Source organism: Rhinatrema bivittatum, chromosome 2 (assembly GCF_901001135.1).
Source record: "Rhinatrema bivittatum chromosome 2, aRhiBiv1.1, whole genome shotgun sequence".
Lineage (NCBI taxonomy): Eukaryota > Metazoa > Chordata > Amphibia > Gymnophiona > Rhinatrematidae > Rhinatrema > Rhinatrema bivittatum.
In genome coordinates, this window is record NC_042616.1 from 682,232,749 (window position 1) to 682,260,118 (window position 27,370).

The 27,370-nt window shown below is 42.1% G+C and overlaps 1 protein-coding gene across 3 annotated transcripts in view; it reads right to left on the reverse strand.

Moving 5' to 3' along the window:
• TPD52 (tumor protein D52) overlaps positions 1-26,889 on the reverse strand; it is a 261,978-nt gene extending 235,089 nt beyond the window's left edge. For all 3 annotated transcript variants that reach the window (XM_029591530.1, XM_029591529.1, XM_029591531.1), the window contains exon 1: positions 26,688-26,889. In XM_029591530.1, coding sequence (XP_029447390.1) covers positions 26,688-26,874 — 187 coding nt within the window. In that variant the 5' untranslated portion in view covers positions 26,875-26,889. The remainder of the gene's footprint in view (positions 1-26,687) is intronic.
• Between the last annotated feature and the right edge of the window lie 481 nt (positions 26,890-27,370).

Here is a 27,370-nt window from a genome sequence, read left to right on the forward strand (position 1 = left end):
AGGGAATCTTGTGGTACCTTGAGACATCCTTTGTGCATGTATGTACACATGTCTATGCCTGAGAGATAGGCGTTTACCTATAGAGTATATTAGCAAAAAGTACCCAACTTTGCTCAGGTTCTCTGCTGATGATATGCCACAATAGAGCTGAAATGAATTTTCATTGATGAAGTGCTGACGCCTGAGGGCAAGTTGAACAGGTATTGAAGCAAGTCCCTTGGCCTACAGGAGAAGCAATCAAAATGGCTGGACTCATACTACATTGAAAACCTTTTCCATTTTTAACTATAGAATCTGATTTAAGGCTTTCTAACAGAAAACAGCATATTCTTAGAAAGGGGAAAGTAGGAGACTACTACACTCAACATCCACACCGTGAGAACCAGCAACGGTAGATTCAGATGGCAGAGCCAGCTGCTTTCCTGTGCAATGAGTCTCTGAAACATCCCCAAAGGAATTAGAAACTGTTTGGACAGACTGATGGAGATATGGATACCACACTTGCCATGGCCAGGCTGGTGCTATGAAGATTGCCTTTGCCTTGTCTTATTTTCAAGTTCCTTCTTGACAATTTTGGCAATGAAAGGTATTTGAAAGCATATAAGGAATAAACATGTGCTCCAGTCATGTGCAAAAGCTAAATCTGTAGTTGCTTGGATACATGGAACAGAACTTTTTTTTTACCTTACTGTTGACCTACAAGGAGAACAGGTCAATCACTGGTGCTCACCAGCAACTAAAGTTATTTACAACCTTCTGATCCAAGGACCAGTCATGCACTTGCAGAACTCTGCTGAGATGGTCCACCAGCATATTCTGGGCTTGTCATCACATCTAGTCACCTATAGATATGCTTTGTGATGACAGGCCCATGACCAGATTCAGAGGGCTTCCTCTCACAGGGCACACGAGCCCATTCCTCTTTGCCTGTTTTCATAAGACAAGGCCACCTGGTTTGTCTATCTAAATAAGTTCTCTTCTTGCTTGAGAGCAGATGGGAGAAAGCCCTTAAAGCATAATGGAGGGCTCTCTGCTCCAGAAAGTTGATTTTTATATGACTCTCCACAAAGGACAAAGGCTTCCTGTGGCCAGATGGAATGGTATGCACTCTCCACAATTTGTTTCATCACTTTGGTGGTCAGGGTCACTTGATGGACCAGGCCATGCAACGAGACACCCAGCATCAGAACCATCATTCAATACTGGAAGAATGTTCATATCTCAGGAGTTAGAGATCCGAGGGGAAGTGACTGAACCAAATGATCTCACATGAGAAAGTACGGAACCTCGGGGTAATAACTGACACAGAACTCAGCCTCAAACACATATCATTAAAAGTCAAGGAAGGATATGCCAAACTAATGGTCCTCAGGAAACTTAAACCGTTACTAAATCATCCGAAATGTCCTACAAGCTTTAATATTTTTGCCAGTACCGACCTACTGTAATGCCCTACTATTAGTATTACCATACACGACAATAAGACCACTCCAAAATACTCAAACTCAGCCGCAAGAATTCTGACTGGCAAAAGAAAAAGATCATATCACTGAAACGCTAGCTGACCTACACTGGCTGCCAATTGAATACAGGGTAAAATATAAAACCCTTTGCACAATACATAAACTAATCCATGACGAAAAAACTGAATGGCTAAACACAGCACTCCACGTCCATGTCCCACACAAACCCGAGATCTGCCAAAAAGCCCTCCTAACTATCCCCTCAGTCAAAACTGCAAAACACACAAGTCAAAGAAAGAGCACTATCATTGGCCAGACCGATACTATGGAACACCATGCCCATAGAGATAAGACTAGAGAGAGATTTCAAAACGAGCTTAAAGACATGGCTCTTTAGAGAAGCATTTTCACAAAGAGAGCGAGAAAGAGAAACGCTGAAAGCTGTACACACAAAATCTTTATACAGCACTAAGCACATTATATGTGTGTATGTCATGTTTGTTTATTGCACTGCTTAAATAGATTGTATAATCTAACAGTTTTTATTATAGTCAAAGGTCAGATTAAACAACGTTGAACATTTAGCCATTATTATGAAACTATGTTACTGAGCTTATTAGGCACCTCCATTACCAATAACAGAAACAGATACATGTACAACTTACTATATGTGCCTCTATGTAAACCGTTGTGACTGTAAACTACTGAACGACGGTATAAAAAGATTTTAAATAAATAAATAAATAAATAAATAAATAAATGTGCAAAATGAGTCTGAGGAATCACATGGACCTGCTGTGGCCATCTGACCCACAACAAGAACTACTGATCTTGCTATCTAGCTTCATTGTAGAAGGGACCAGGCCCCATACAACTCCAGCATACTGAACAGGGAGGAACACTTTCCCCTGAAGAGAGACTATCCAGGCTTCTACAAACTGAATCCTTTCAGAAGAAGGAAAGTTGGATTTTGCGAAACTGACTAGGAACCCCACGGATTGAAGAAGCCAGATGATCCTGCTGAGGGACTTAGATCTGTCTCCAGTAGGAATACTCACTCGATCATTCATTCAGGAAAAAGAACATGTAGACTCCCTGCCAATGAAGATGCACAACCACAACTGTGAGACATTTTGTGAATACTCTTGTAACCACCAAAAGGCCAAACAGGAGTACTTTGTACTGGGAGTGCACATTCTTTCATCATGAACTTGAGGAACTTTTGACAGTAAATTGAAAGGCATGCATAAGCGCCTTTCAGATCCAGCAAGAATTAAAGGCAGAATCGAATGGAGAAGGTTCATGATGATTATCTCTCTCAGAACAATCCCCCTAACTTCTTGGAGATTACAAAGCATCAAGAATAAAATCCCTAGCTACAGTCCTAAAGTGGGACAAACTTGATTGCTTTCTGATGGAGAGGCTACATCCAACTGCAACTGAGTAGATTGAGAGGGAGAACAAAGCTGATTACTGTTAGTTCAGAGGAGGCAGAGATAGGCACAGACATATTCCACAAGTTCAGAACCCACACGTTCTTGATGCTGATCCATTCCAGAAGGAAGAACTGGACTCTTCCCCCCACCTCTACCGGAGGGGGTGTGGAGGAGGGCCTCAAGACCAACTACCTAGTTCCAGGTTTCAGCTAAAACAGTTGCTGGGTTGTCTGCTGATCTCTCTGCAGCAGCGGCCCGCTAGAAATTGGCAAAGGGAGAAACAAGGAGCAGTTAAATACTGAAAAGGACTGAAGAGGTGTGTCTGGAAAAATGGACACTTGCAGGAGAACTGGCATCTGGCCACCTGCCACTGCAGAAAGTTTTTGCAGAGAGGATTAATGTTCTTTAATCAGAGCCTCAGTCTCCTGCACCTTATCCCCAATTAAAAATTCTCCTGTACAGGGCACATCTACCAGATAAGTGGTTCTCAACCTTTTTCCCCCCATTGTGACACACCTGACAGACCACACACCATCTGTAACACACTACTCATTACAATTCAGAGGAAATAAAAAATAAAGGCCCAGTATTAACTGGAAACCACAACAAGCCAGAGACTATGTGCAGTGTATCAAAGGAAAAAGAGAAACATCACCAGTGTCATAAAACAAATCAAGAAATATAAAATCAATATCAGTAAAGCCAGCTGATGAAGTATCCAATAATTAAAAACTCATACCAAACATTTCTAGAGACCAATAAAATATTTCCAAATAGCAGGCATAAAGACTCAATAATGAAAAATAAGGATTAAAAATGCTTTGCTCTGCATACCTAGGAATGTTTGATATCCAGATGACCTGAGATTGTTTTGAGTTAGCAGGAAGAGGGATGGTTTGCTTGCAACTTTCTCCTCTCATGCACATATATACATGCTTTTTCTCACATATATGCTCTTAATCACACATGCTGTCTTTGCACACATACACACAGGTTCTCAATCAAGACCCTTGTAGTCTCATTTTCTATACAAAATATGCTTCAAAAGAGAGTCTCCAGATTCTGACATAGGCTAACAAGATTAATAATTTGCAGGCTTTCAGCTCAGTGGCCACTACCACCCAAGAATCTTCTGCTTCACAGGCATTCCTCTCAAGAGTAAGACAGAATGGAAGTTGATCTACCATTGCCATTGGGTCCTGCCAGAGAGAACCTGATGTTCTCTGGGAAACCACAGGGGGGAGGGGGTGGGACAGACTTCCACTAGATGTCTTACTACAGCTATATACCAAGGTCTTCTTGATCAATCCAGAGCTATTAATATCACAATCAAGGGATAAGTTTCACCCTGCCTATCTATAATGGGTAGAGGAATGACGTATTTGCCTTTATGTGGGATCACACAAACCAACTAAAAAAACAAAAAAAAAGAGACCCGACTACAGTGTGTGAAAATATGAAAACTATATTTTCTGAATATATGCACAAACAAAATGTTTGAGAACATCTGGGAAACAAAACAGATTACAATACAGTACCAGAGTCCTTTCTCTCAGTTCAGCTCTCATCAGAAGATCCACCCATCCTACCTTGTGTCCGTATATTATGTCTTTGGCTGGCTTATGCTCTGAACAATTTTGTTTCTACTCCTGAAGTTTTGCCAAAATAACTTTGCATGGTGGATTTCTTGTGGTTTGTACACTATCTGTAATCACCATTTTGTGCATTTTCTCTGAACCTAACACATTCAGTAGGATACCCAAAAAATAAAAAAAATCTGCATAAGTATCACCAATGTCAATGTAAAACAAAAGCAATTTTTATAAATATTGTCTCAGATAGTAAGCATAAGAGTTCTGGGCAATTACTAGGAGTTTCATCTCAGCACTAGAAGAGATGCTTGATGCTAAGCTGCATTGGACACAAAACCTTTAACTCTATCTCCTGCCTCACTGTAAGTGGTAGTCTTATACTTTTAAGAAAGTCATGTCTCCCATTTTGTACTCAGTATCTTTCTGCTTGTGACCATGAAAGTTTGCAGGCTTCCAAGAGGGTTGCAAAATGTTCCAGACTATTTCTAATAAAGGGGGGAGGGGGAAGCTATGAGCTGTTAAGGGAGAACAGGGGGGGGGGGGGGGGGGGGGGGGGGGGGAGAGCTACCTAACATCCCAAAAGCCTGTCATTTCTTTAAGTAATACTGTGTGTCCACATTATCTTTTCTAGCAAAAGTATTCAGTACTTTCCAACAAGCTACGTGCTGACCTTGTAAATTATGTCTTATTCTTGCTTTCTCACATCCTAAAAAATACTAGGGAAAAGGGGGGGGGGGAAGGGTGAAAAAGTGGATATGAGAGAAGTTTGACTGAGAACTTAAGCATAAAACTGCATAACTATTGGACTAAATTCCACTGCCATGTAGAAGGCTTCCTGGCTGAGTTCCCATTCCCCTGGGTTCAGCCTCTTCCTGCTGAGAAAATACCCTTGTGTATTTTGCCTTCCTGCAATATGTGCTGCTGATAGCTGGAAAGTTTTCTTCCACCCAAGAATCCCACTCTCTTCCTCTACGAGTCTGTGCTTGCGAGTTTGTTCATATATGTCACTGCTGTGACAGTCAAACTGTCTTCCTTTTTACTCTCTGCTGGAATGCCAGGCTGATTGTTGAGTTCCAACATGTTGATTGGCCAGAGTGCCTCTTCCTTTGACCAGGACCCTTGGGCCAGATGGCCTTGAAAAAGAGCTCCCCACCCACTCATACCAGCATCTATGGTTAATATGACCCAGTCTGGTGGTTCCAAATCTACCCCTTTTATGAGGTTCTCTGGGACTGTACACCAAATCTAAACTTTCTGCCACATCCCAGGATACCCATAGATGACGCTCAACCATGGGAAGCCACCCATTCTTACAGGCACTATTGGCCCATTGGTACTCAATGGGCCAATAGTGCCTGTAAGAATGGGCACATGTGTGCTCTTAGCCATGGGATTGTGTCTATGGCTGCTGTCATACAACCATTCATTACTGGCTTTTTCAAAACAAACTAGAAAACCGAAAATTATGACCACAAGAACCTGGCAACTACCCAAACACCAAGAAGATCTAATTGCATCAGTAGCATGGGATCTTCTTGGTGTTTGGGTAATTGCAAGTTTCTTGCAGCCTGGTTTGGCCTCTGTTACAAACAGGATGCTGGGCTTGATGGACCCTTGGTCTAACCCAGCATGGCAGTTTGTTTTCCTCTCTGTTCTCTCATGTTCCTGAAAAAAAGTTGTCTTCAAAAATCAAAATATACCCATATCCATAACAGTTCATAATCTCAGCATTCTCATTGATCTATGTCACTTTGTATGCTCACATCAAGGCCCTTACACAAACTTCATTTTTCAAGCTGCAACTTATGCCATCTAAAATCACTTCTGGATCCTCCTGATTTTCAAATGGTTCTTCAAATTGCTTCTCTCTGGTTTGGATTATTACAATGCACTTTTCATCGGTTTGCCTGCTTATTCAATTCGCCCTTTACAGATTATCCAAAATTCTGCTGCCAGGCTATTAACAGGAACACACATATGCAAACACATTACCCACTTTTCCAAATGTAAGGGCCAATTTCATTTCGGATACAATATAAGCTTGCAGTTATTTTTCATACCTTCATTTCATAATATTCCTTCACTGTGGGAGGTAGTAACACTAAAAATTCATACTCCATCCAGAATTTAGAAGGCACTGACTGGAGGAGCATAGACACTCCCTCTTGAAGAGACTAGGGAACATGCTTTCTCCATTGCTGGCCCTTGTTTATGCAACTCCCTCACAAAAGAAATAAGAATAGCAGCAGAATCAAAGACTAGAAAGCTCTAAAAAACCCATTTCAAAAGGCATTTACCATCTGAGCACTATAAAGTCCTCTATATTGACAATAGTGGGGTCTATCAACTCTGTCAGTGTCTGATTTTGTTTGATTAATATGTAATTATGTAGGTTTTTTTTGGTTTTTTTTATACAATTTTTAACAATACGGACAGCAATATCCGCTTGCCTTACAATGGGTACAGGAATTTAACAAATACGAAGCAAAGAGATAGTAATACCTCACTACTCTATGTACAAACAGTATTATCCCCGTTATAAAGAAAAAAGGAGAACCAAAGCGTATTAGTAATATGAGCAAAACAGAAGTAAAAATAAAAGGAAATATTTGTGGTTCCAACTATAATTATTTAACTCTGATTAGGATTCAGTAACAGGCAATCTAGCATCAAGAAACTTACGTAACTCTAAAGGTTCAAAGAACACAAACCTTTCCTGCTGGTATTTTACCACACACTTACTAGGATAGTATAACATATACTGAGCCCCAATAGACTTTAATTCAGAATTCATTTGAAGAAAATGCTTTCTACGCACTTGAGTCATCCTGGATATATCAGGATATGTCCAAATTTTTTGATTTAAATATAATTTCTCCCTATTTATCAATGCAAGTTTTAATATCTTATCTGTCACCACTATTCAAAAATTTTACACATAATGTGCCATGATATTCTATTTGTTCAGTCATTGACTGTTCCAGAAAGGCCGTCAGATTACCTACTTCTGTTTGCTGAGTATTATGTTGAATTACTTCATTTTTCTTTTTTCCCCATCACTACAAAAAAGATTTTTTCAATAGGTGGAATTTCTCCTATTTTTAACTTCAAATTCTCCATTAGGTATTGTTTATACTGCTCATAGGGAGAAATTAATTTCACTTTAGGGAAATTTAAGATTCTCAAATTGTTATACCTCATAAGGTTTTCGATGTTCTCTATTTTTTTTGTATTTATAGACTCTCCCTGTATCAGACTAATCTGAACTTTCTCTACCTGGTCTATCCTAGTACTCAAACTAGCTATTTTCTCTTCATGTTGTGACACTAAAGGGTCAACTTTAGATATTTGATCTTTTGTTCCCATAACAGTTGCATTTAAGGACAAAATTATTGTTTTCAAATCAGTCAGGGTGGACCAAATAGTCTCCAGCGTTATTGGGTGTGGCTGTGAGCCCAAAGAGTTATTTAAACTTACTGATCCTAGAGGGCAGAGTTCATTTCTCTTATCCAAGAGCTCTGTCCTCCCTTCACTCGCCATAGATGGTAAAGTTGTGAGGAATTCAATTGTATTCCCCCCACTTTTAGACCTCGCACCCTCTCTCTCCGTTTTCCCTCTATCAGGGGTAGATTCACTCAACCCGATGGGTGGGAAGCTACCTCCCAAAGCAGGAGCTTGTGCAAGGCTGGGCGGTGGAGGAATCACGCGTTCTCCAGGGCTCAATGAGATGTTTAAGTCCAGTGGTGATCGTAATTGCTCTGTACTCATACCAAGGCCTGGCGTAAGTTGCGAGGGGGTACTGGTCAGAGGATTTGGAGGGTCTCCTCTGACTTTCCCCTTTCTCTTTGTATGAGGCATTACAGTCACGAATAAATTCCCAGGTAATTTTCCCACGAAATCAACTCACGCTTTGGTCTCCGGCAGCTGAGAGGACCTATATTCTCCGCCTCCACTCCGTCCACGCTCGGACTAAGCTGGACAAAGCCCCGCGCGCGGCTTTGGTGACGCGCCGGCGGTGACGAGGCGCCGCAGCCCCGCCGATTTGTAGGCAGTCTCCTCCTCCGAGTGTCACGGGGTCCAGGGACCAAGGAAAAAGTTATTTGCTCCGTCTCCACAGGCACGGCGAAAAGTTATTTTCTCTGGATATGCAGGTGTAGCTAGGTCCAAACAACTGCCTTATGTAGTTTTATTATGTACCTTTTCTTGTACCCCGCCCTGAAAGTAGGAAGGGAGGGTAATTTTAAAATAAGTCCCAGCAACTGTAGATAATCCAGTAACCTCAGAGAGTTTAGCCAGTGGAACAATCCCACTTGTTCCATCAGCTTTTTTTTTTGCCTTTTTTTTTTTTTTTTTTTTTTGAGGGGGGGGGGGGGGGACCCAACCTTGTCCAGTGTCTGAAGACTCTAGATTGCTCTTTGTGCAGTTTACTACCCAGCTCAGCTTTTCCAAGACCTTGATCACTGTGGCTGAGGCCTGCTGGTTCTTCTGTGCAGTTTTTGCTCTGATAAGACAATCATCTAAATAAGGATGAACAATAATTCACTACTGCTACTACCACCATTACCTTGATGAAGGTCCAAAGAGTAGAGCCTGAAACTGATGACCAAAAATACAAAACAAGAAATCTTGACCTAATGGGAATATGAAGACAAGCCTCCGCCAGGTCTAACAACCTCAAGAATTCTCCTTTTCTTAGGCTGCCATGTCTAAGTGAAGAGTCTTCATTCTGAAATGGGGTATCTTTAACCACTTTTTGACCCCTTTCAAATCTAACAGAATCTAATGTGTCATCTTTCTTTGGCGTAACAAAATTGAATATAGCTCGAGGTGAGGTGTTGGTTTAGGTGCCAGTGTTACATGCAGAGTGAGATGACAAACAGCACAGTACACCTTGGTGAAGATGTGATATCATTTGGAGTGAGGAAAGTCTCACCCTAGCTTGATGGACTCTTTTGGATAATGGAAGTACTATGGGGTACACCTTAAAATTAGCATGTAGTACATTTAAAACTAAAAATCGGAAAAAAAATCTCACTCAATGCACAATTAAGCTCTGTAATTTGTTGTTGCCAGGGGATGTGGTTAGTGCAGCTCAGTTTAACAAAGGTTTGGATAAGTTAAGAACATAAATTGCCATAATGGGTCAGACCAAGGGTCCATCAAGCCCAGCATCCTGTTTCCAACAGTGGCCAATCCAGGCCATAAGAACCTGGCAAGAACCCAAAACTAAGTCTTTTCCATGTTACTGTTGCTAGTAATAGCAGTGGCTATTTTCTAAGTCAACTTAATTAATAGCAGATATTGGACTTCTCCAAGAACTTATCCAATCCTTTTTTAAACAAGGCTACACTAACTGCACTAACCATCCTGAGTTTACTTGTGCGTTGAGTGAAAAAGAACTTTCTCAGATTAGTTTTAAATGTGCCACATGCTAACTTCATGGAGTGCCCCCTAGTCCTTTTATTATCTGAAAGAGTAAATAACTGATTCACATCTACCTGTTCTATACCTTGGAGGAGAAGTCTCCTGCTATTAATCAAGCTGACTTAGATAATAGCCACGGCTATTACTAGAATCAGTAGCATGGGATATACTTACTTTTTGGGTACTTGCCAGGTACTTGTAGCCTGGATTGGCCAATGGTAGAAACAGGATAATGAGCTTGATAGCACTTGGTCTGACCCAGTATGGCAATTTCTTATGTTCTTATCTGAAGGTGTGTAATCAGGAGTGCAAGCTTCTATAAATAAGTTCCATAATATCCCAATGCTAAATCAGGGTTTCAAAACCATTTCTGCATCAGGGGAAAGTAACCGTTCCTGTTAACACTGCACTTCCTGATGGGTGAAGTCATCACATTGCTGCCTCATCCATCAAGAATAAGTCACATTACTTGCTGCTGGTGCTCAATATCATCCACATTCCTGGAAATAAACACTACATGACATTGGAAGTGACTGCATCGCCTAACTGTTCTTAAAAAAAAAAAAAATGCACACTGAATCACATTGTATCCTGAAAACCTCAGGTGTGTCTTAATTCATATACCACATCACGTTTTTCACTGTGGTGGAAAAGATACAAGCTGTGGATGTAAACAGCAGTAATGGCTTGAATGTAAGCATGAAAGTAAGAATCACTGTTCCTGTATAGGAAGATACTGACCTGCTGCCATCTTGAAAGGAACAGTAGCAGGAAAACAGGCAATCAAGATATTGTACCCAGAGCAAATCAAATGAAAGTTAAAAAAAAAAAGAAAAAAGAAAATCTATGAAATATGACTATATTTCCTCATTCAATCCATGAAGTGCTAGACTGTTGCACTCCTGGTTACACATTGCCTGAGAAGCACTTATTTGCATTAAGAAAATTCTCAAGAAAAGTGATAGTGACTACATATGACCTATGATTATAAATTTGTTGGCATACCCAGATCCAAGACAATTAATATGCCACTAGTGGCTACAAGATATGATGATCAAGCTAATTATTATTATTTAGTGCTTACTCTTAAGAGTCGATCTATAATTTTGTATTTTTTTTTGTGTTTCACTTTTCTTAGCCTTTTTTGTATAATGTTATTGTCCGTTTCAGGCAAAAACTCAAAAGGCTTGCTTTACAAGCAGTTTTAAAGAAGAAAACGTCTTAAACATAACATAGGTTCCTGAGTTATAATATGCAGGAGGGAGAAAATAAAACAGCAAAGTAAGTTTCCCTTAAGAAAAGAAAATGCCATACTGGGTCAGACCAAGGGTCCATCAAGTCCAGCATCCTGTTTCCAACAGTGGCCAATCCAGGCCATAAGAACCTGGCAAGTACCCAAAAACTAAGTCTATTCCATGTAACCATTGCTAATGGCAGTGGCTATTCTCTAAGTGAACTTAATAGCAGGTAATGGACTTCTCCTCCAAGAACTTATCCAATCCTTTTTTAAACACAGCTATATTAACTGCACTAACCACATCCTCCGGCAACAAATTCCAGAGTCTTATTGTGCATCGAGTAAAAAAGAACTTTCTCCGATTAGTTTTAAATGTGCCACATGCTAACTTCATGGAGTGCCCCCTAGTCTTTCTACTATCCGAAAGAGTAAATAACCGATTCACATCTACCTGTTCTAGACGTCTCATGATTTTAAACACCTCTACTTGGCAAGTAACATGCGAGATTCCAGCAGCTCAATAAGTTACAACACAGCTCGGAAAGATTGTTGTGCTAGCAGAGAGTTCTCAGATGGCTTACACTTAAAACAGGTGTGTTGGAAGGGGGTTGGCTATTTCCGGGTCAATGAGCTACTCCTGGGGGAATTCTGTGCAAAAAAATTAAAAATTTTGCACACAAAAACTTAAAATCCTGTAAACTTTATATTGGTCAAAACACAATTGACATAACAGTCTAAGTAATTACATGTTAAATTAATACAGAAAAAAATTAGAGATGCAGAATTTCCTTAGAAATTCACTGTAAGTGTCCCATCCACTCACTCTCCCTACTCCCCTGGCCACTTTGCCCTCTCAGGCCCCAACTCCTCCACCTGCCAGTATCTCTCGGCTCAACCCCTTCCACTCTATCACCAGTCCCAGAGTTTGACCCCATTCTCAGTACTGCCCCTCACACAGGCTCCCTCTGTCACTCCCATGCTCACTCTTCTCTAGTGCACATACACACACCCTTATATAGGTTCTTTCACTCTCTCACACACATCCCTTCATACAGGGTCCCTCTCTCTTGCATACACACCCACACAAGCTCCATTTCTCTCTCATACAGGCTAATTCTCACTCTCATGCACCCCTTCACACAGGCTAGCACCCTCACATACACAATCCGTTTTTCATACACACTAGCTCCCACTCTCTCATACATATACACTCCTTCACAATCTCCTCATATAGGCTCCCTCTCTCAGGCACCCACCCTCAAGCATTCCCACCCCCTCACACCTCTCCCCCTCTGCTCTTACATATTCACGCGCACCGGGGCCTTCATCTTCGCGTGCTCCGTTTCCTGTATGCTAGGGTCTCCTCTGGCAATTTCTGTGCAGAAAATGGCAATTCTGCGCTCTGCAATAGTGCAGAATTCCCCCAAGACTAATGAGCCATCCTGGGTGGGCATGGCCCAGCCCACACGAACAGTTCTACAGCTTGCCATTTTTCCATCAGCATAGCTCACTCAGAGCTCCTGCCTCCCAACTCCAAGGTCAATGATTTTTAGACCTCTGCCAACCCTCCCCCACTGGTGCCTCACATATAATGCATTACCTATTTTCAGAACAAAGAGCCAGCAAGGCCAAAAAAAAAAGTTGACTGATGACATGGGGTTGATATTCAAAGGCATTTAGGCACAACTCACAAATTACCCTCTCTTGGCACTTTCAGTGCTCTTATAGCAACATTGGGCATGTAGGATTAAAGCTCCTATGCTCCCAATGCTATCAGAGCAAAGCTGGAAATGACAGAAGCAGGTAAGACTACTGCTCCTGGCTGAGAATGGATGGGGGGAGGAGGAGTAAATATCTGTTTTCTGGACCAAATGGGGAAAGAAGGGAGGGGGGAATCCCACTTCAGAATGCCTAATTTTTTTTTTTTAATTGGGCTGGGGGGGGGGGGGGTCAGAGGTTTAATACTATAGACCCAATTAATTTTAACTGTTTTCTGTGGTGGGGGCAGGCCTAATAGCCAGAATCTTTTTTTTAATGTGTCATTCTTGCTACCACTTAACTGGCAAGTTACCTAAGCACATGCAGCCAGATAACTTTTAAACCTAAATCTGTTATATTCAAAAATAGCCAGGTAGAATTTAAACTTTCCAGGCAAAGTTACTGGATAACCTATAGGAGAGTATACTCAGCAAGACATTTATTCAGCTAGATAATTTTTCCAGGATATTCAATAAATTTTAGCCAGATAACTTACAGGTCGATACAGTAACGTGCGGTTGAAGATTTCCCATCTGTAACGTGCTGGGAGCGCACAATACAGACAAGTAAGGCCATCCAGCGATACAGTCTCCAGTTTCACGCGTCCTTAGCGCTTCCTAAAATAGACACATAACCCTTTCCGCACCCAGCATGTAGATGATGTGTAAATGAACGAATTAGCTGTATAATGAAGGAATTAGATATTCCCCTCCGATACTGTAACGGGCGCTGATATTATCTCCTTAGTAACCCGCTGTTTTGCCGCGGCCTTAACGTGTTAGTTTACCGCCTCCCCCTAGTAGGTGTTAGGACTGTGAGTCTTGTAGCAAACCCATCGACACCACTTAAAATACTGAAACACAATAAAACACAATAAAAAAAAAAAGCGATACAGAGATGATCGAGAAAATGTAATGCTGTGGGACACATAAAACCTGTCAGAAAAAAAAATAAAAATTTTTAAATACCTGTCGGAGGGCCACGTGGGTCCAGGCGGGCGGTGGCGGGAGCCGGGGAGCGAGTGGTCGCGTGTAAAATCTAGGCCGCGGGCGGGTGGGCGCCTGTTCCAGGCGGCGGCGGGTGGACGCGCGATAGTCTCAGACGGGCGGCGGGATCCGGGCAGAGGGAGCCAGCGGCGAAAACGGCCTCCGGCTCCCTCTGCCTGGATGAATGCAAGGCAGTGAAGGAATGGCCGTGCGATTTCAGCGCTCAAGGCAGTCACATGCCGTGACTGCCTTGAGCGCTGAAATCGCACGGAGAGGAGAGGGGAGAAGGGACGGAGGGGAGAATCGCACGGAAAGGTGAATCGCACGGAGGGGAGGATCACACGGAGAGGAGAATCGCACGGAGGGGAGGGGAGGATCGCACAGAGGAGAATCGCACGGAGAGGAGAAGGGAGAAGGGACTACCGTAGCAGGCCCGAGCCTTGCTACTTTTTCGGTTTTTTGTTTTGTTTTTTTTTTGCTTCGGGAGGAGGGGACCGGATGGGGCTGCAGGAGACCGGACGGGCTGGACCGGAGACCGGACGGGGCCAGGGCAGGTAAGCGGGGGCTGGGGGAAAGTTTGCTGAGCATCGGGGAACATCTGGTACCTGTCATTTCAAATGTCATTTGAAATGACATTTGAAATAACAGATACCAGCGCGGCCGTGAAGCGTTAGGCCCGCGAACCCAGGATACTGTATAGGCGCTCTATACAGTAAAATGGGTTGCGCGGTCCTAACGCTTGCCTAAGGCTTCGCAGCCGCGGCATGCATTTGCATGCAATTAGAAGAGAGTATCGGGCGCTAAGTGAAGAGAACTGTGCGTGCAGGGAGGAAGGGTGCGCCTGACACTGCCGCACTGTTTCTACCGCGGCCTTACAGTATCGAACTGTTAGTTGCTTGCTGGCTTACTGACTGCCAGCCCCTACGTTTTCCCCAATGACATCTTAATTAAAAATATTTTCAAAATCTGTAGTTACTGAATGTTGACAATGTTTAATATTGCTCAATGCAGTTTAGAAGAGGTTTTCTCTTTTGGACTCCTTTTAAATTTGAAATGCAGTAAAGACTACTCTTGATATAAATAACTTTCCTTCACTTACTGCAGGGTGTACCTAGCATATTAACAATAGTCTAATGGGCACTATATTTAGGGACCCTCATTTTCAGTTTAATTTTCCACAAGAATTTAATTTTTTATATAAAAACAAGAGAAAAATCACATGGGGCGGGGGGGGGGGGGGGAGTTCTTTATTTTCTGCCATTTGATTGGTTATAAAAACAAATTCCCAGGGTTATAAAAACAAATTCCCAGGGAAAACAAAATGTTCCTAACTATATGATCCCTAACCATTAACCTAGAGTTGTTTTAAATCTGCAACTCTTTATGTACTGCTTTAAATTATTTGAAGATGGTGATTACTGCATCCTTGGAAAGTCTGGCCAAGGCAAACCTGACCTACTGATTCCAAGGCATGATCACAAATATTTCATAGAATTGCAATCACAATACATATGTAAATATACCATCATAAAGCTCAAAATCCATTACAAATTACATTAACAAATTAAATACAACATATACCATAGCTGTAACTGAAGTAGGAAATACAAAAAGGTAGCACACTATCATGAAAAAAGATGAGAATGAACTGGTTTCCAAATATTCATTCGCTACAAAGGAAAATTGTTTTTTACCTGCTAGTTTTTGTTCCTGTAGTACCACGGATCAGTCCAGACTGCTAGGTTTTGCCTCCTTTCCAGCAGATGGAGACAGAAAAACTTGAAGGGCACCCCCTCTTAGTCTGGTGTGCCACCTGTGTCTCTTCAGTATTAAAAACTTACCAAAGCAGAATAACCAGTCTAAAAAAACATTCAGATCAAAAATCAGATCAAGCAAGGACAAGAAGAAAACAGCCCAAACTATATACACTGTGGAAATAATCCTCTTCTGCAGGACCTATGATATCCAACAGAAAATGCTGTGAATAGGAAAAAAGGCCAATGAGCAGACTCTCACCCCTTCCCAATGGGCGGGCATCTGGATTGATCTGTGGTACTACAGGATTGAAAATTAGCAGGTAAGAACCAATTTTCCTTTCCCTGTACGTACCCGGATCAGTCCAGACTGCTGGGATGTACCAAAGCTTCCCTAACTAGAGTGGGACCTAGAGAGTCCCACTCGAATGACACTGATTCCAAAATGGTTGACCCCAGGTGCCTGAACATCTAAACGATAGTGTCTTGCAAAAAAGTGTGCAAAGACCAAGTTGCGGCTCTGCAGATTTCTTGCGGAGATACCAACTGGTTCTCCACCCAGGAAGCCGCATGCGATCAGATCGAATGAGCCTTTAAACCATCAGGAACAGACCACTTGCAGCAAATATATGCAGAAGCGATAGCCTCTTTCAAACAACGAGCAATGGTAGCTTTAGATGCCTTATGCCCCTAATTAACGCCATTCCACAAGACGAACAAGTGGTCAGAAACCCGAAAAGCCATTCTTTACATGGGAATATAATAAATTAGATCCAGAGTTAAAAACTTCCTACATATCACTACTATTAATCATTTCTAAAGCACCATTAGATATGCATAAGGAAACAATCCCTTTTCTATGAAGTATACAATCCAGTCAAGACTAACATACATGACAACCAGTCTATAGGAAATGTATTTATTATAAAGCAGTGGTTAAGACTTAGTATGGCCTAAAATCCAAACTTTTTGGAAAGCTCTTCACTCCTACGTAGATAGAATAACAGGGCTGTCCCTTTGAATGTCGGAGTGCTTCTCTTTGATCATTTAAATAGAATTACACCAAGTTGCAGGTTTATGAAGCTCAGGATACCAAAGTACTCATATTGGCTAAGCGAATCATTCTGCAATGTTGGCTTGGTGAAGATCCTCCCAGTTTGACTGACTTGTGGAACCAAATACACACTACATGCATTAATGAGAAATATATGGAAACAATGGATCTGCAGAAACGGTGCAGAACCTTTGTTGATATGGGATAACTATTTGCAGTCCCACCAAAGGCAAAAAGTCAGATACTAAATGATTTTATACCCAAGAGGAGACACCTTTGTTTTCTACCACTTCTGGTAAACGCAGGGGAGAGGTGGGGGGTGTGTGTGTGGGAGGGGGGGGGGGAGGAGTTCCCAGTTGTTACTGTGTACCATTTTGTTACTAAATGGTTGTCTGCAGAAAAAAACACCAGTGACAGCTATTCTGTTATTATGGTTGTAAAAGAAAAACTCAATAAGTTTTGAAATGTAAAGCAGTGCTTAAGACAAAAGCTGCCTAAAAAAAAAAGGACTTTAGAAACAGAACTGCAGAAAGAGAGACCATACGGCCTATCTAGTGTCCATCCACATCAACCCCTCAGCTCCACAATCCCTACCATTCCTTCAGATATCCCCTGTGCTTATCAAATGCTTTCTTGAATTCAGATAATCTTTTCCTCCACCACCTCCACTGGGAGACTGTTTCATGCATCTACATCCCTTTCCACAAAGAAATATTTCCTTAGATTACCTCCTTTCAACCTCATCCCATGACCTCTTTTTCCACTGAAAGAGGCCCTTCTCCTCTGTATTGATACCTTGGAGATATTTAAATGTTTCTAGCAAATCTTCTCTATCCTGCCTTCCCATTAGGGAAAGGCAGAATAGAGGAGACATGCATACATTAAATATATATAGTAATTACCATTCTATATACTCAAGTTTAACCCAGAAAACAAGTGGGAAAAAAAAGATTTCAGATGTGCTTTAAGTGCACAACAAAAAGAGTATCTTCATTGTTTTTAAAAATTCAAATCCACTGTCTGATTGGAATAGGTTATAAAACAGTATTGAGAACTGCTGGAGTCTAACATTATCTTTTTTTCCCCCCATTCTTCTTCACATACCATAGTTGCCCCTTTATACCATCACGAATGGTGATCCTTCAAAATCAAAAAGATCTACACTATACCATTATATTACAATTAAGGCAGTCTTAGTTATGTTTTAATAGGGCCTCACTGGGAATTCTACTGGTGAAATCATAAGCCTGTAATTGTTTTTTTGAACTCACAAAAACCCTCCATGTGCCTGTAAGTCTAACTTATGTACTACAGACTAAGAAAAATCTTTTCTAGGCCCATCTTTCTGCCATATTTCTACATTATGCGTGGTATCAGGTTATCACAGTATGTTTGCCAAAACAGTTAATTTAAAATAGGTTTAGCTACAAATAAAGTAGAGTTCAAACTTCTGCCAGTTAGTCATCAAAAATTAACACTGCACCTTAAGGCACAAAAAAATGCATCCTTTATTCTAAACATTAGTAGTTATGTTAATATAACCATGATTTAGGCAAGGTGCTAGTCCATTTATTTTAGTAATCATAATCAGGGTCTGGCAGACATTTTTCCCCTACTAGAGAACTAGTGACAAATCTAGCTTTTATTTGCCTTACTCTGAATTACTAGAGAGAGAGAAGTGTTATGAATTTATATAGTTTGCCATGATAGATCTCAGTTTTTCACTTTAACCAACTATAAAAGTATTTTCATTAGCTGCTGAATGAGGACCAATTTATTATGCAATAAATAAAGCAAAATTGCTTACCTATAACAGATGTCTTGGGGGCGGGGGGAAAGAAAAATCTGTTGCACAAGCCAAGTCATGTGGTTAAGCAAAACAAGCTTTCCAGAGCTTCCTGATAAAGGCTAAACATTTTACTGCACATGTGGAGGAGTTTCCAACCCGAGAAGGCATTGAAACCTTTTAGTTCACATTTTAGCCAAGTACAGATAAATAAAAGAACGCCACCCAAAGGGAAGAAGAGAGGGTATGTATGTCTGGTAAACTAACTTCAGAAATCAAGCATCTCCCATATCACAAGACCTACAACTCATCCTAAACAATATCTTCTCACAGGCCGTAGGTGTAGTCCTGTCCTGGCTTACCAACAAACTCAAAACTTCAAATAAATACTTGCTCCTACTACAAACCCAGGTGTCTAATCTGTCCACATATCCACGTGAGCAACACTATTACAGGACTCAATATCAGCTATCACATCAGGATAGCATTCACCTGCTCTTACTCTAATGTGATATACACCATTATCTAACAGCAATGCCCCCTTGCTTTCCACAGAGGACAATTCAGCCCCATGAAAAAAAACATTGCCATTTCTGATGACAGATTTGTGGCCATCTCCAGAAACCAGGAGGCAGGACACCAACTTACCTTAAGCTTGCCATACTCCTATAAAGGAACTGCTGAATCATTAGGTAAGCAGCTGGCTACCATCACCCTAGATGTGAATAAGGACAATGGTATCCTGGCTTACTACTGGTGGTAACTATCCTTTGAAAATTATGTTTTCTCCATGCACTATCCTGAGAACTATCCCCTCAAACTGTGCTGATTATGTCCTCTCCCACCACTTCTGTATATTTTCTCTCCTTTCCCCATCTATTCTTTCAATTTTTATTTGCTCCCCAAGCCATAAAAGTTGGGGCCCTTGTTGGTTGCTGTCTGAATCAAATTCCCCTTTTCTCACTCACTGCCATTGAAACAGAGAGCAATGATGGAGTTGCATTAAGCCTCAATATTGTTATTTGTTAAGGGTAGCAATTCCAGCAAGTTACCCCCTGTTACCCCAATGCAGTCTGTTCTTTATTTCAACCTCTAGCTTTTAGGGATCCCGGGTTTATCCCATGCCTCTGAATTCCTTGACTGTTTTCATCTTAACCACCTCCTCCATTGGGCATTCCAGGCACTCACCACACGCTCCATGAAGAAATATTTCCTGACACTGGTTCAGAGTCATCCTCCTTGCAGTTTCATTTCATGACCCCTAGTTCTATTGATTTCTTTCCAACAGAAAAGTGTTGACAATTGTGCATCATTAAAACTTTTCAGATATCTGAAGGTCTGTATCATAACTCCCCTGTACCTTTTCTTCCATGGTATACATAGTCAGATCCTTCAGCCTCTCCTCCTAAGTCTTCCATTGTTAACGCCTCTCCATTTTGGTCACTCTTCTTTGGACTGCATTTATCCCAACTTTATCCCTTTTGAAATACAGGCACCAGTACTGAATGCAGTACTCCAAATGAGGCCTTACCAAGTACCTGTACAGAGGCAGTATCACCTCTTTTCTTACTGGTTATTCCAGTCTCTATGCAGCCCAGCATTCATCTGGCTTTAGGTATCACCTTGTCACATTGCTTCGCTCTCTTCAGATCAGACATCACCCGCAAGGTCCCTCTCCCAGTCCGTGCACATTAAGTCTTTCACCATCCATCACAAAGCTCTTGTTTGATTGCCACAACCCCAGATGCATAACTCTGTACTTCTTGGCACTGAATCCCAGCAACTATTTATTTATTTTTTGTTTTTTTATATACCGATCTTCTTACATTATATGCAAATCAAATCGGTTTACAGCGAACAATTAAAACTTGCTTGGTAGCATTACATATAACGAAGAACTTAAGTAATAAATAAATATAAGAGAAAACATATGAACAATAAGTAACATGGTATTAGAAAAATATTCCTTATGTACAGATGCCTTGCAAGAGGCTGATGAAAAAAATCTTATAATAATTAACTTACATGTGGATGAATCGAACGAAATTGTGCTAGGGTGCAGGTAGGATAAGCAAAGGGAGAACACGGGGGTGGAGGGAGGAGAGGGATAAACAGGGGTCAGAGTTTAAAAGGGAGGGAAGATTAAAGCTTTAAGGGGGTGGAGTTATACTACATCTTTGACCACTCTTCAGACTTTCTTAAATAACTTTTCATTCTCTCTACTTCAGACATGTCCTCGCTGTTGCAGATCTTAATGTCATTGGCAAATAGACCAGCTTTACCTTGTATCCCTTCCGCCAGATCACTCAAAGATATTGAACAGAACTGGTCCTAAAACAGATCCCTGTGGCACTCCACTTAACACCATTCTTTCTTCAGAGTAGGTTCCATTTACCATTACACAGTGGCTCCTGTCAGTCAACCAGTTTACATTCCATACTACTACCTTGGCTCCCACTCCCAAGCTTCTCATTTTGTTCACAAGTCTTATATGTGGGACTGTATCAAAAGCTTTACTAAAAGCCAAGTAAATCACATCAAGCACTCTTCCCTGATCCGATTCTCTAGGTCACCCAATAAAAAAAAAATCAGGTTTGACAGGACAAAATTCAATGCTGGGTTCCATCTGATAATATCACACGTGTGAGAACTGCTATTATGCTGGTCCTCAGAGAAACAGCACTAAATTCGAATTATCTGTTAAACAGAATAATTTGGCACAAAGTCCCAATGAAGCAATGGCAAGCTAAAAAAAAAAAAAAAAAAAAAAAAGGAGCCTAAAGCTTCAATTAAGACCCTGGTGGCATAGTACCATGTACACAACCTTCCACTCTTAATCCAATCTCAGATCTTGGTTTATCTCTAAGATAACTGACTAGATATCCCACCAGCTTAAACAGGAACAAAACTGAATTTGTTAGCTTTCTTCCCAAACCCACCATATACATTTTTCTATCGACATTCAGCTGCGGGGCTTATTTTCCTCCAGCATCATTACCATGTTACCCTTCTTTTCATGGATAAAACTTCTTTCAAGCTAAGAGGGCACCTATTTCAAATAGCTATTTCGTGATACTTTTGAACACTTTGGGGTAGATTTTCAAAGGGGTACGCGCGTACGATACACACGTACCCCCCAAAAACCTACTCCAAACGCCCCCTGCGTGCACCGAGCCTATTTTGCATAGGCTCGGCGGCGTGCACAAGCCCCGGGACGCGCGTAAGTCCCGGGACTTGCATGGAAGGGCGTGTCAGGGGGTGTGCTGTGAGTGACGCAGTGTTTCGGGGGCGGGCCGCGAGTGACGCGGCGCCGGCCCGGAGCATGGTCGAGGCCTCCGGACCAGCCCCCGGGTCGGGTGATGGAGCACCAGAAGCCCGCAGGCGTAAATCTGCCAACAAAGGTGGGGGGTGGGAACAGGCAGCGCACGCTGGGCTCTGCGCACGCAGGTTAAACAAATGTGCACCCCCTCGCGCGCGCCAACCCTGGATTTTATAAGATACGCGCGGCTACGGGCGTATCTTATAAAATCCAGAGTACTTCTGTTCACGCCTGGTGCACGAACAAAAGTATGCCCGCGCGTACATTTATAAAATCTACCCCATCATGCTTACTGTGTATTTCTGAGATGTTTAGTTTTAACATTTTGTTGAATTAAGTTGTGCATTGCATAACTAGTTTTGCTTATTTTTGCTGTTAATAACATGTAATATAGTAATGACAGCAGACAAGGACCAAATAGTCCATCTAGTCTGTCCAGCAATTTGCTTATTGTAGTAACTGCCATTCTGTGCATGTTACTCCCATGCAGAAATGTCACACCATCCCTTTCTTCAATTCTTTAGGGATCTGCAGTTTGTGTCTAATATCCTTTTGAATTCATTAACTGTTCTAATCTTCACCACCTCTGAGAGGATATTCCAGGCATTCACCACCCTCTCCATGAAGAAATATTTCCTGATATTGGTTCTGTCTCATCCCCTCTGGAAGTTCATATCCTGACTTCTAGTTCAACTTTTTACTTTCCAATGGAAAAGATTTAAAGTTTGTGCATCATTAATACATAGGTATCTGTAGGTCTGTATCATCTCTCCCGCACCTTTTCTTCCCTCCAGATTATACATATTTAGATCCTTCAGCCTCTCTTCATAAGTTTTCTGAAAGACCCCACACCATTTTGGTCACCTTCCTCTGGACCGTTTCCATCCTATCGCTATTTTTCAGATATGTTTTCTAGACCTGAACACAGAACTCTAGATGAGATCTCACCAAGGACCTGTACAAGGGCATTATCACTTCCCTTTTTCCTTCCTTTTTATCTATGCAGCCCAGCATCTTTCTGGCTTTAACAACTGCCTTGTCACATTGCTTCCCTGCTTTCAGATCGCCAGATGATCATCCCAAGGTCCCTCTCCCAGTCTGTGCACGACAGTCTTTTGCCTCCTATCACACAGGACGATACTGTAAGACCGCGGGAGAGCGGACGAACGCCCGCTCTCCCGGCGCGCACCGGCCCTTCGCCGGTGCGGGCGATTCAGTATTTAAATGAGGTGACGCGGGAAAAACAGGGAAAAGGAGGTGCTAGGGACACTAGCGCGTCCCTAGCGCCTCCTTTTTGTCAGGAGCGGCGGCTGTCAGCGGGTTTGACAGCCGACGTTCTATTTTGCCGGCGTCAGTTCTTGAGCCCGCTGACAGCCACGGGCTCGGAAACCGGACGCCGGCAAAATTGAGCGTCCGGTTTTCGGCCCGACAGCCGCGGGCCGAATTCAAATTTATTTATTTATTTATTTATTTTTTACTTTTTTTTACTTTTGGGGACCTCCGACTTAATATCGCTATGATATTAAGTTGGAGGGTGCACAGAAAAGCAGTTTTTACTGCTTTTCTGTGCACTTTCCTGGCGTCGGAAGAAATTAGAGCCGACCTTTGGGTCGGCGCTAATTTCTTAGAGTAAAATGTGCGGCTTGGCTGCACATTTTACTTACTGGATCCCGCGCACATACCTAATAGGGCCATCAACATGCATTTGCACGTTGAGGGCGCTATTAGGTGCCGCGGGTGGGCCGCGTGTTTTCCTCCCCTTACTGAATAAGGGGTAAGGGAAAACACGCGTCCAGAGCAGGCTGACAGTGCGCTCCGACGGAGCACACTTTACTGTATCGACCTGACAGTTTCCCAAAAAAAAAAAAAAAAAAGAGTGCCTGAAGCATCAAGATCCTGGTAGCATAGTACCATGTTTCCAACCTTTCACTCTGAATCCAAATCTCATCTTTTGGATTACCACTCACCTGTATGTGATTTTTTTTTTTGGGGGGGGGTATACATAAATGTTTAAATGGAAACCACTTGGCAGGATATTCCTATTATAACCAGTATTTAAAAGTTTGTAATAAAATGGCTCTACCTTGGCACCCTGCGTCTGCATTCATTCTTCTCACTTACAAATAAATGCACTCTGCAGCTCCACCCTCTCTAATCTCCCCTATATCTCCTGGTGGTCTCCATTTAGTGGACAAGGTGTTCTTTCTATGCCCTTCTCTGTGGCTATTCCAGACTCTAATTTATCTTGGGGAAACACGTGCCTAGAATGGTCTTCCTGTGTTGGTGCATCATACTCCCTCTCTCTGCTCATACACAAGTCCCACCTCTTTGAGAATGTTTTTAAATGCAAACACATTCCCGATTTCATCCCTCTCACATTAAACAAGTTTTACTATAATAGTTAAGTAATTACTGGGGTGGGGGGGAGAACTGTTGTCAGTCTCAATTACAGATTGTAAGCTCCACAGAGCTGGGATGGTCTGCCTAGTAACACTATAGAAATGTCAAGTAGTAGGACCTGGGTTCCATTCCCAGATCAGCTAGGACTGAGAATGTTGCAGAGTTTTCGGGTCAAAGCTTCATCAGGGGGGTCAATACTCTCCTGATTCCTGGCCAAGCGAACACACAGACTCGAAAAAGGGTATATATTTTGTTTTACAGATTTTTTTGGGTTGCTGTTTTAAAAAAGCAGAATGTTTTATTGACTGCTAAAAGAATATACAAAAAAAGAATCTTTTACATTTCCATCTTTCAAACACTTAAGCACAAAAGCAAATTAAAGCAACAGTATTTAGATAATTAAGAAAACTGAACTAAACCATTTTTTCATAATGATTTGTATTTCACTCCTGATGCAATAGTTGTCAAATTTTAATTCTCCTTCTGCATAATCACTCCCATGGTTATGTTTTTAAGGTAATCAGGATGCTTTAATTCTTTTTAATTTAACTTTTTATTAATTTTATACTGCAAAAGATAATGTGCATGGAAAACATTAACAAGAGATGAAATGGAAAAACAAAGGCAAAAATTTACTAAAACAATTAACACCTTGTTACAAAAACAAGTCCACAAATTGGGGAGGGGTATCCTTTTGCAAACAAATCTCACCATTAACCTCTAATGGGTCTTCCTACTGCACAGTTGTTCTAAAGAGAGAAGTATGGAGGCTTTCAGCCAGCCTAATCTTTGAACTCAAGAAAGCAATGAGTTCAAAAAACATAACTCACTGAGTTAAGTTTGACAAACAAATTAGCAATTTTTAAAAAGTTACTCAGGTCTTTTCAGAATTCAAGGTAGGCATATATAAAACTTCCAAAAAATATAAAAATATAAATTATGTATCAGGGCAAAAGGACGCAACAAAGCCTAAAGAAAACAAGTGCATCTAGATAAATATCTATATGTTTAGCTCACCAGTTGGTGTGTCAACAGTCAGTGGGGTGTGTACATACACCCCACCATCCAGTACACACAAGCTGAGTTGTACATATGTTCCAAGTTAGCATGTATGCTTTGGTGCAAGACTAGTGGCCACTAGGACTGGTGTTCACCTCATCCACTACTGAGGAACCTATGCATGGAGTGGAAAAGGATGTCAGCAGGACCAAAGGAAGTCAGTAATGGAGCCGCCTGGAAAACAGGACTGCAACATAGTTCTCTCCAAGCTGAGCACATAAGCGATTGCTCGTACATTTTGGAGCATCACACAGACATGGTTGCTCATACATTTTTCTTTGTGCTATAGAAAGAAATGCAATGCTACAAAAAAAATTGCACCTGCTTAGTCACTCCTTGGAGGGAGCATTAGAGAACCAGAGAAGCAAGTAGATAGGTATAAAGTGGAAATATCAAGACTGGTGGAATCCAGTCCAGTTAGAGCAAGGGAAGGGGATGATTCATTGGATTCAGGCTGGAGTTGGTGGGGTGGCACATATCTCGGCCAGATATGAAGAGAAGGAATATAAAATGTACTGGAGATGGGGTAAACTGCTGAGATCAAGTTGAGAAGTGGGTGAGGAGAGAAGTGAATAAGGGCCTCCAGCTAATATGTGCGTGTATACACATCCATGTCTATTTTCGGTAATGACTATCAAACAGAATTTTTTTTTTCAAAAGTACTGTGTGATCTCACCAGACACATTTGCAAGTACCACCAAAAGTACGGGAATCTCAAAAAAAAAAAAAAAGTTAGTTTTCGTTTTACATATTTGTTCGTTTTTCCTCCAGCAGAAAGAACTGAAGCATGAAACATATAATACATAATTCTGAAAAAGAATCCTGCAGACTGATTTCAGCTAGATGAGACACGTCTGCTGTTTACCACACTGCCAGCAACTCACATTTACGACGCCTCCCTTCAGAAAGAGGAACTGCCAGTCTGCATGGAAAGGGTACAACCCGGGATCCCCTCAGCCTCCAACTCACCAAACATTAGTGACTCAGAGGAAAAGAGGCGAAAGGAAACAAAAACAAGAAGGGAAAGAAGCATTTGCAAGACCCTCAGCTGTTCAATCACCGCGGCTATAGACATATACGGGAAGAGACAAGACGGAGAAAGACACAAAACCACAACACGGCTCTCTCTGCCCTGCGAGCATTGGGAACGCCACGGCCGTGCAAAGAAAATCAAAACTCAAACGGAGCCGACATACAACACCCTGCAAACAAACCACCCCAGGGCTGGAAGAGGGTCACACACTCTACAACCATCCTAAAGCAGCCCCACAAAGAGTGGTGGTGGATGAGGAGGAGGGTCACACACACATGCTCCAACGCAGACGCCCCGGGCAATGGTCTCTCTCTCTTTCTCACACACTACAACCGCTACAGTCAGAGCGGAAGGAGGCAGGCCAAGGCCGGGAGGGAACTCCTCACCTTGCTCACTGGTGGTGTCCATGGTTGCTCTCGGGGGTCGCCGGAACAGCTGCTCGGCAATGCTGTAATAGTGCGGCCGCCGCTCGCGCTCCCTCGCCTGTCCAACTGCTGCGGCACCGCCCCTGCGTGACGTTACCCCGCCATCCCCATCCCCGACGTGAAATGCAACGGTAACAGGTGACGTCATCCACACCCTTCCACGAGTCGGGCGAGGCGGTCCCTTTAACGGACTGCATCGGCGTTTGGGCGATTTGCGAAGGCGCAGGCGAAAACAAAGTTTAGCGACCATAATACGCAACAGCCAAAGTTAAAGTGTTGTGTTGATCTCTTAAATTTTTTCTTTATGCTTTATTATTGTACTACTGATCTGTGCCAGGCTCTGGAATTTGTTCCCAGAGGATGTGGTTAGGGCAGTTCGTGTAGCTGGGTTTAAAAAAAGGTTTGGATACGTTCTTGGAGAGACATTCATTAACTGCTGTTAATCAAGTTGACCTACAGCCAAATTTTCAAATTCCCTCCCCACCCTCCACGTAAAATCCGGAGGTTACGCGCGCAGCCCTCGCGAGGCCGAGACACACACGTACGCCCCGTTACGCGCACAAGAGCCAAGCCTCACAAAATGGGAGGGGCAGAGGTGGAGGCAGCCAATACATCAGCCATTTACTGCTGTGCCAGGGGATCGC